This window comes from Labrus mixtus, chromosome 8 (genome assembly GCF_963584025.1).
Source record: "Labrus mixtus chromosome 8, fLabMix1.1, whole genome shotgun sequence".
Taxonomy (NCBI): domain Eukaryota; kingdom Metazoa; phylum Chordata; class Actinopteri; order Labriformes; family Labridae; genus Labrus; species Labrus mixtus.
The window spans coordinates 15,541,766-15,550,635 of NC_083619.1; the positions used below are offsets into that span (position 1 = coordinate 15,541,766).

The 8,870-nt window shown below is 37.9% G+C and overlaps 1 protein-coding gene across 3 annotated transcripts; it reads right to left on the bottom strand.

The window, feature by feature from the left end:
- Positions 1-1,080: 1,080 nt before the first annotated feature.
- On the bottom strand, positions 1,081-8,342 carry kif2c (kinesin family member 2C). 3 transcript variants are annotated; one of them, XM_061044644.1, is made up of 23 exons: positions 8,233-8,342; positions 7,984-8,070; positions 7,781-7,875; positions 7,525-7,626; positions 7,103-7,148; positions 6,984-7,019; positions 6,378-6,524; positions 5,999-6,112; positions 5,594-5,700; positions 5,359-5,454; positions 5,221-5,275; positions 4,945-5,107; positions 4,548-4,638; positions 4,195-4,258; positions 3,848-3,939; positions 3,620-3,762; positions 3,157-3,370; positions 2,769-2,879; positions 2,309-2,376; positions 2,110-2,188; positions 1,944-2,024; positions 1,752-1,845; positions 1,081-1,477 (listed from the first exon to the last, which is right to left on the bottom strand). In XM_061044644.1, the coding sequence occupies exons 2-23, from the start codon at positions 8,042-8,044 to the stop codon at positions 1,416-1,418; spliced, it is 2,121 nt and encodes a 706-aa protein (XP_060900627.1). In that variant the 5' UTR covers positions 8,045-8,070; positions 8,233-8,342; the 3' UTR covers positions 1,081-1,415. The 3 variants fall into 3 exon arrangements, with proteins under 3 accessions (XP_060900627.1, XP_060900626.1, XP_060900629.1); XM_061044643.1 differs by having other exon boundaries at positions 6,975-7,019; XM_061044646.1 differs by lacking the exon at positions 6,984-7,019.
- Positions 8,343-8,870: the final 528 nt, after the last annotated feature.

The window sequence follows — 8,870 nt, forward strand, 5'->3', positions numbered from 1 at the left end:
GTGTTGTGGCTGTACACATGTTCCATTATAAAGTGTTTACATACGTGTTGCTATACAAATAAAGAACAATAAACACATTTGTCTTTCTTATTCCCCCCGTAGCGCAGGAAAGGCATCCTGCATTTCGCCAGTCCAACTCTATTTTTCAAATGTTGTGCTGCTTTTCAAACAATATTCAATCCTTATTCTTACCATATTTGGGTCCAAAAATTTTAATCGGTTTTCCCTTGAATAAGTAGGTGCACGTTTTCTAATCTGTTTTGTTAAACATGTTATAAATGCCACTAAGAGAACCCATACAGGCAATAAAAAAATAGATGTCAGCATTATGTTTTTTTTTTTTTAAAACTAGTTCTAGTAAAGCGCGATTATTTGAGGTCTGCAATTAATGCATTCTTTTTTTTTATTGCAATAAATCCCATGCTATTTTGTTTTGTTTGTGTAGCATGGATAAGCCTCTGCAGTGTCTCCCTGTAGTCACAGTGTTCGAAAAGACCCTTTCTGACCTTTGATCTACCAGAATGTCAAATTTCAAACAGCAAGTAAAGTAAACTTAGATTTTATCATTACAAAAATATAAAATAAAACCCTAAAACCAAATAATGGAATTTTAAACATGCAATTAAAAATTAGATTTTTTTTCACAATTAACTATCACAATTTAGCAATTAATCCAGGTTTTCTTTTAAATATTGAATCGCTTGACAGCCCTTACATTAGTGTAGCTGAAATGCACAATGTTTATAAAGGGTTAATCATTCGTGTTCACCTTTTTATTAAAATCAGTTTTATGCAACAATTGCTCTATTTTTTTGTCGTCAAAGTACTTGTGTTTATTTTTATTTTTTTTAAGAATTGGGACAATTGACCTCAATTTTGAAAGAAATTATTTGTACTTTTTTTACATCATGAGTGATAACTAAATTCATTTGGTTTAGCTTCACAGGTCACTGTTCTTGATGCTACAGCATTATTGAAGGTTTAATTAACAAATAGAAAGGTTAATAAATATCTTTATATCTATAAGTGCTTTATAACCTTGAGCAGAGGCTTATAGGACCAAGTGAAACAGAATTAACCTTACTTTGAAAAGATTTACCTTTATTTTGATAACAGACACATGAGTGAAAAACTTGTCTCATCCATTTAGGCACATGTTAAATTCTAAAGACCCAGTATCTGCTAACGGATTTTATGGTTAGACATGTAAATATCAACAAGAAAAGTGCTTCCTTAACAAAGTACAAAAGTAGTTCCCTTAGTGGACTCTGTCAAGGTTCTGAAGTTTAACAAGTTAGTGTCTGAATACATCTTCTTTATTTGAATACTCATTAATACAATAAAATCAAAGGGAACCGCTTTAAAACAGTGTTAAATGAACAAACATGTTCATCTGCGTTAGTCTGTGGGCTCTCTCAGTGGTTCAGCCTCGCCATCCTCTCCTTATCCACAGAAGACTGCAGAGCCAGCACCATGTCTGTGTGGACAGCAGATAAGACAAATATATGAGGGTATAGTACCAACATTTTGTCCTGGCAACATCAAAACATTTCTACATAAGGAACCAGATAGCACGCCTTTTCAGTCAACAGATTTTTTTGCTTTTGTACTTTCAGGACATACCAGAGACGTCGCACGAATACTGAAATAATCTTCTGTCAAATTCATCCGGAGCCATATAAGATTTATTTGTGAGTTTAATGTCGAACTAAAGGACAGAAAACTCAAATGAAATTTCAGTTTGTACGAACCCAACAGCTTCTGGGAATGATCCACCAGGTCAACAACTCCAGCCTCAATGTTGTATGAGGTTTGCTCCATTGCTTTGACCAACTCACTTGACCTCTAAGAAAAAAAAAGTGAAGGAAATGTGAGGACTTGAAGAGCCTTAAAAAAATAAATAAAGTACCTTTTACTAAGAAGTTCAAACTGAAGAAACCTACCTGGAGCTCTACATAAATCTTCTCCTCCAGCTCTGCCACCTGAGATATGGCATCATACACACTGGTATCCACAGCGGACTCCTTCAAGAATCAAAGGTGAAATGAAAATTGTTAGCAAGGCATGTACAGAAAATATGAATTAGGCTTTGCACCTGTTCAGTCTTACCTCCTCTGTGGAGCTGTCCATAGGCTCTTGAACCTTTGTTGCTCCACTGGCTTTGGAATTACCGTTCAGCTCCTTCACTCTGAGAAAAGCAGATAAAGTTTACATTTTTATCTTGCAATAGAATTAGAACAATAAAAAGGAAATGTTTCCATCAAAACAAAAGTAGAATGAAGACAAACTTCCTGAGTTTAATATGTACCTGTCAGCGTAACGTAGTGTGTTCATTGTGTATTCACATGAAGCCATGCCTGGAGACACCATAGCAATCTGTGGAGAAGAAACATACTCATATCGAAACCGTTCAAAGACTGTGCAGCAACCACTTGAAAAAGCAACCTACAATAAAAACATGTTAAGGCTGGCGAACATTGATTCCAGCACAGACCACATAGTTCACATTTGGACATAAAATGTAAATTCTTATCATTAAAAAATGGATGCAGGGTTCCATGTTTCAGAATGAAGCACTGTTGTTGTTTACTAGTCAATCATAGAAAAAAATATGGAGCTTAATCCCAGACTACAAACATGTTTAAAGGTCTTGAATGATGCATTTATGGGATAGTAATGTCTGTAATGTTTGAGCATCTTCAATGTCTACTGACAATAATCTTGATTGTGTTTGACAAACTGGGAGTCAGTTTAGTGATTCAACTCACCATGCAGGTCCTGGACTTTTCTCCAATGAAGGAATCCCTGAGGACTTTGGTCAAAGTGCTCATCCTGAAAGGGATGTGATCACTGTTCATTCCCAGGGAACGGATACACTCCTGCAGGACGTCAGAGTGGACATATAGGTACAGTATGTTAGCAGTGATTCTAATACATTTGAAGTGGGATGCATGCTAATTTAAAACCTGTTCTAAAGAAAATCAGATGAGTTGAGCATTGGAATCACGTTATTCTGCTTTATTGTAAATTTGAGAGTGGGAGTGACTTTATCTGCACCCTAGCTGAGGTGTGAGAGATAAACAGACTTTTTTTCTGCCTCTGCAGTGAAATGTATTTAACTGATGTTTGCTCAAGTCCACAGCATCCATGGTCTACCTTAAGAGCCAGTAGGCTGCGGTTTATCTCTGCAGTCTCGACCAAAGTGCTTCGGTCATTGCTGCTGACATCTGTTCCGCGCTCATTGCCAGCCAAATCGACCAATGAGAATTTCCCGTGCAGTGTGGAGGCACGGTCATTGCGTCGTAGGGCAATCTGGAGGATGGCGTGAGAGCGGGATGAGTTCGCGTTGGCTGAGGTCTGGCCTGATGTTCTGCAGAGGACAAAGGGAAGGGAGAGCAGCAATGTTTTGGTTTTGTTTTTATGGAACTTCAATAGAATATTGATTAGAAACCATAAAAGTATTTAATATTGAGCATGGAGTTTCTATATTAAAATAACTAATGTGCAATACATATTTTGTGCTGTTTAAGTGAAAGTTTTGTAAAGAAAGCAAAGGAACTCAGATTTGAAGAGTAGTGAAGCAGTAGATCACCCACACATGTAATTTACACATATGTACCTGCATGAGCTGCCCATCTGAATCATCTTGATCACCTCTTCTGTTGAGGACACATAGACCTCCTCCAGGCCCACCACCTGAACCTGCTGTCGTTCATCCTCCAAAACACGGAGCTTTGCCTTTTTGTTCAGCAGGTCATACACCTACATCAAAAAGTCAATTTATTTAACAAGCTGAGATTAGAATCAAATGTTCCCAATATGCTCATAGAGGTGAGGGGTTTCTTACTTTTCCATTGTAAATCTCAAAGAAGCTGACGTAGGCACAGAGATCCAGGTGAGAATACCTCCGGTGGTTGAGATTAGCGAAAACATCCTGGGCTAGAATGGAAAAACATTTAAATGACTCAGTTATCATTTAAGTACCGTAGGCAAATAAAAAAATCCTGAATGTTCGGTAGTTTAAAATTAAAGCAAGGGAAAGCTGTGTCACTTAAATCCTAAGTTAGTTTGACTAAAATGATTAAGCTAAAAACAAGGAGGAAATATCAGTTACTGATATCAATGTAGAAACCTCATAAAACCTTTTACTCTTTTTTTCAACTGCATATAGAGCCACCATGTTTGTGGTCCTACCTGCAAAGGCGTAGATTCCTTTGGCACTGTTCTGCTGCCTCCCTGAGAAATCACCTCCCATTGTCTGAAAAGAAAAACAAAGAAGAAGAAGACTTACTTTGTTGATCCCCGCAAGGGGAAATTCTGTTTTTACACTGTTAATCATACAACACACACACAGGCTGAAATATACACATGCACAAACAGGATCCTATGGACATGCACTAATGGAGAGATGTCAGAGTGACAGAGCTGCCCACTGCGGGCGCTCGTGAGCTGGTGGTGGGGGGGGGGGGGGGGGGGGCATATGTTTTTCTGTTTGAAATACCCAATACTGAGAGAATTCACAAGAAGAAAAGCAAGCAGGGACTTACATGAGTCTTCCCACTTCCTGTCTGGCCATAGGCGAAACATGTTGCCATGGCACCTTCAAAAATGGACTGCACCAAAGGTTTGGCTGTGAACCTTGAAAGATTAAAACATCATAAGAAACAAAACCTTTTCAAACCGAGAAAAAAAAGATAATAGCCTGCTTTCGAAACACACACCTTTTAATTTTTTTTTCCATCTCTAGACACAGTTAAGATTCATGAAATGCTACTATTACACACACAGCTATTACAGCTAATGGGGAAGGAGAGTAAAACCATGGCAAGCCTTTCAATCATAATCCCTAGAAAGAATAAAACAACTAACAAATGCCACATCTAATTGTAAAAATTGGTTATTGGATCTACTTTGTTGTAAAATCAAAGAGAATTAGGTCATTACTTGTAGACCAGGTCATTGGAGGCGCTCTCATCAAAGGAGTAGTCAAAGTGGAAGATTTGGTTTTCCAAGTACTTTGTAAGATCCACTTTCTGTTTTGGCTCATGGACAAGCAGAGTACCTTTTCCAGGCACAGACACCACATCGATCTCCTTTTTATTCATCTCTGGAAAACACAAAAAAGTTCACATTACAAAATGAAATAAACAGTGTCATTCATTTCTCCTGTATATTCAGATGATGCGGTAAACAGGATCTTAAACGTCATCGTATATATACCTTGTTTGTTAAGCGGCCTCTTGCGAACACACACACATATCCTTTGGGGTGCCATCTATGAATACACACAATGTGCTATAAATAAGGACAGTGATGGTACACCAGCATTAAGAGTTAAGAGGATTAGTCAAAACTTACATGTTCAGACGCTGCTATAGGAGTTATTTCTAAGGTCTCTCTGAAGTCTTGGATCATCTCAAAGAACTTCTGGTTTGGTCGAGAAATCTCTCCAAACTGAAAGGGGTGGGGGGGGGGTCAAAATAAATACAATTTGAGAAGGAACCTTTCTCCTGTCTTACAATTTCAACCAAGCCACACTGTTCTCTTCCACAATGACAGACAAAAATACAATCCGTTAATAAAAGAATCTCACCTTTCCCTTCTTGGTCTGCATCTCAGGAGGCTTTATAACACACGACTGCCTTTTGCTGCCTTTGTTTAGCTCTTGGGGAGCCACAGACTTTCTTCTACCCATAGTACCTAGGGATGTAAGACGTTTTTCCTCTGTCAACAGATCAAATCCTAATGACCTCACATTTTATCACTGCACAAATGAGATCAAGCAACAGCTACATGCCTAATATGACACATCCTCCTGAACGTAGAACAACGAGTTGATGTGATCAAACAAACAGAAAACATCCCTTGAAGAAGCCAAACCATTGCACTTGTGTCATACAGTAAATGTACACAGCTTTATCCCTTCATACTTAGGATATGTCTAAAGAGCTTCTTAATAAGTGTATTACATTAAGATTACTGTAAATCTGTTACTGACCTTTAGCTGCAGGAGGGGGAGGCATTCTCTCAGGTTCATTTTCTTTTATTGACTCACGGGCCAGCAACTGTGCCTGCTGGACCTCGTTCTTTCTACGCTGCCGATAAGGGTTTGCTGGATGAGAAAGGATAATGCACTCAATTGAAAAGATGACAAATATTTCCAAGTGACTGACCAAAGATTGCACTAAAACAGTAAAACAGAAATTGAAAGCCTACTCCAATGCATGTAATAACTTGTCCCATATACTGCCGTTAACTTTGCCTGTAATTACCTGATACAGAGAAAACACTGGCAAACTATTTACTTTAACAAATTTATTTTTTAAATGTGCTAGTTTTTTTCTGCTTTTTCTGAATGTATGAATGTTATTACCAACCAGAGTTTGTGAGCACTGATGAAGGAGTGACATCAGGTTGGATTGTCTCCAGGCTTTGATTAGAAGACTCCGTGGTCGCGACGGATGCTCGGACAGGACCCGGGGGCTGGAATAAGCAAGTCTGTCTGACCTGAGGCCGACTGACAACTGAAAAAAAGAAAAAGATCCAAGTCTAAGATCTGCAGCATGAGTGTGTCTTAAAGTGAGTATACTTAAGCATTGCTTTTGGGGTTAGAATGTTATTCAAAACTTAAGTGATCACAGAATTAATTAAGCCATTTAAGATGAAACAAAATCCGTCAGAGGTCGAGAGTCACAGAGAAACGAGCAAGAAGAGACTCCCACAGGAACAGAAGAATGAAATATAAAGTGCATCAGGTGATAAATAGTTGAGTGTCACAGCCCCAAACCAAAGCTGTCTTAATACACCCAAATGCCACCAACAATCACCTGTATCTGATTATTATGTATGTAGAATCATTGGCTAGGTCTGAATGGATTGTGGATTTTTTTTTTTTTAACTCACACCCTTATCCCATTAACAAAGGAGTGATTAGTAAGCAGAGTCATTTGCTTTAGAGAGAGGAACACGCATGCCTTGCCGACCTGACTCTTCAGCCTGGCTGACTGCTGGAGCAGAGGCTTTCGGAAGAAAATAAGCTGTTAGAAGACACAGTACATGCTAGGATGAAAACTAAAATAAGTAGTACAATGTAATAACATACAGGAGGCAGGGGGAGGAATCCTGGATGAGCGCAGCCGACCCTCATACTTAAAGGGGGAAGACACAGAGAGAGAGAATACATTGTTTAATGCATCAATTATTTACATGCTCTACATTGATGATGATCCTTTTTCATCAAGGATTACTGTTCAACCCAATACACATAATGCAAAGGAGGAACAAAAAACGCATGCATGTCTGCATTTAATTCAAACTATGCACCTTAGACAATCCTGTCATTTGCTGAGAATATCAGCCAGTCTGATGATGTTGTAAAGACAAACGACTACTCAATCTTGTCTTTTAGGTTAATTATCTAAAAGTCTAATTATTCGATTCTCAGTGAAATGGTTCAATCTTTTGACACTGACAATATGGTGCTACAGTTATTTTTCTTTATAAAAAAAGGAGGGTAACTCTTACTTTGTCAGGAGCAGGGAGGGGTGGGTCAGCAGGTTTGTTGATAACCCCATTTATGAGGTCCAAAAGCTCTGGATTGAGAGTACATAACTCACTCACTTCCACCTAAATCACACACCAAGCCAAAGAGGAGAATCACTGTCACTTTGAAAGAAATTTAATTTATTAAGTTCAATGGAATTTATAATAGTATTTTGAAAAGTGTGTTGAGTTCTTGTTATTACTAATGTCATCTATGTTTTCTTCTGTTTTTACTGACCTCCTTTCCTCGGCACATCTTTCTCTCAAGCCACTCGACCATAACAGCGGACTTAACGCCATCAAACGACTTGACTGTAGCTGAATGCACTCGACCTTGTTCATACAAACACAAACAGCAAGTCAAACCAAATGCTCTAAAACGACATGTAAGCGTTATCATTTAAATGGTTTAAGACACAGAAGTGAAACAAATTAGCTCACCATCGCTTCGACTGATTTGAACAGAGAGTCCAACAAGAACTTTGGACAGATTGATCTCCATTTTTGACTCTTTCTTTATCCCGTGAGCTTACAGGGAAATCAAAACACAGGCAAAGTTATATTATACTAACTTATAACCTTGCTGTTGTTACTGTAAAACATTTCCTCATGTTAATGTAATTGCAAATGTAATACAAGTGTCGTATTTGTTTGTTTATAATTTCTATCTAATGACAAAATCTCACTTACCTAGCGACGTGCCAAATTCAACGCCGCCCAATATTTAAACTGGTGATATTTCCGGTTAAAGAGTGATCTGATTGGTCCTCGTGATGACATCACAACCGTCCTTCTTCTTCTTCTCGGGCTTTTCTAAGTAAAATCCAAATCTGAGTTATACTGCCACCGCCTGGTAATGGTCGTGATGTCATTATAGTTGGATACACTGTTCAGAAATGATATTCTACCAGACTGTAAAATAAGTAGCCAATGCTATTAACAACCAAATGGAGAAATTAGTTTCACACAAGACTAAAATGCTTTCTTAAATTAGAATTGTTGATTAGGCTATCTACATCTTACAGAAATCCTAAAATATTTTTTATACTGTATTTAATTTTGTTCTATCTATAGGGTTTTGTGTAAACATAAAGACATGAGAAAATGTACAAAACATATTAGTAATAATGGCGCATTAATATGAAAGAACTAAAGAGAAAATAAATGCTGCATTTAAATCAAGTGGGACATGTGGATAAAACAACCCAGACTATTGAGTTGCCAGTTTATGTAAGGTTTAAAGACAAGTAATATCTTGAACTCAAACCTTAAAATTACAGGAAGTCAGTGGTCAGAAGCCAGTGCATGTGTGATGTGATCATCTTGCC

Bases quoted from the DNA above. Each gene is read 5' to 3' on its own strand.
- kif2c (XM_061044643.1), bottom strand. From the start codon at position 8,044: ATGGAGATCAATCTGTCCAAAGTTCTTGTTGGACTCTCTGTTCAAATC. The intron at 4,639-4,944 runs GTAATGACCTAA...TAATCTTTCAAG, and splicing joins TCCAATGACCTGGTCTACAA to GTTCACAGCCAAACCTTTGG. The intron at 4,259-4,547 runs GTAAGTCCCTGC...TTTTCTTTTCAG, and splicing joins CAGGAAGTGGGAAGACTCAT to ACAATGGGAGGTGATTTCTC.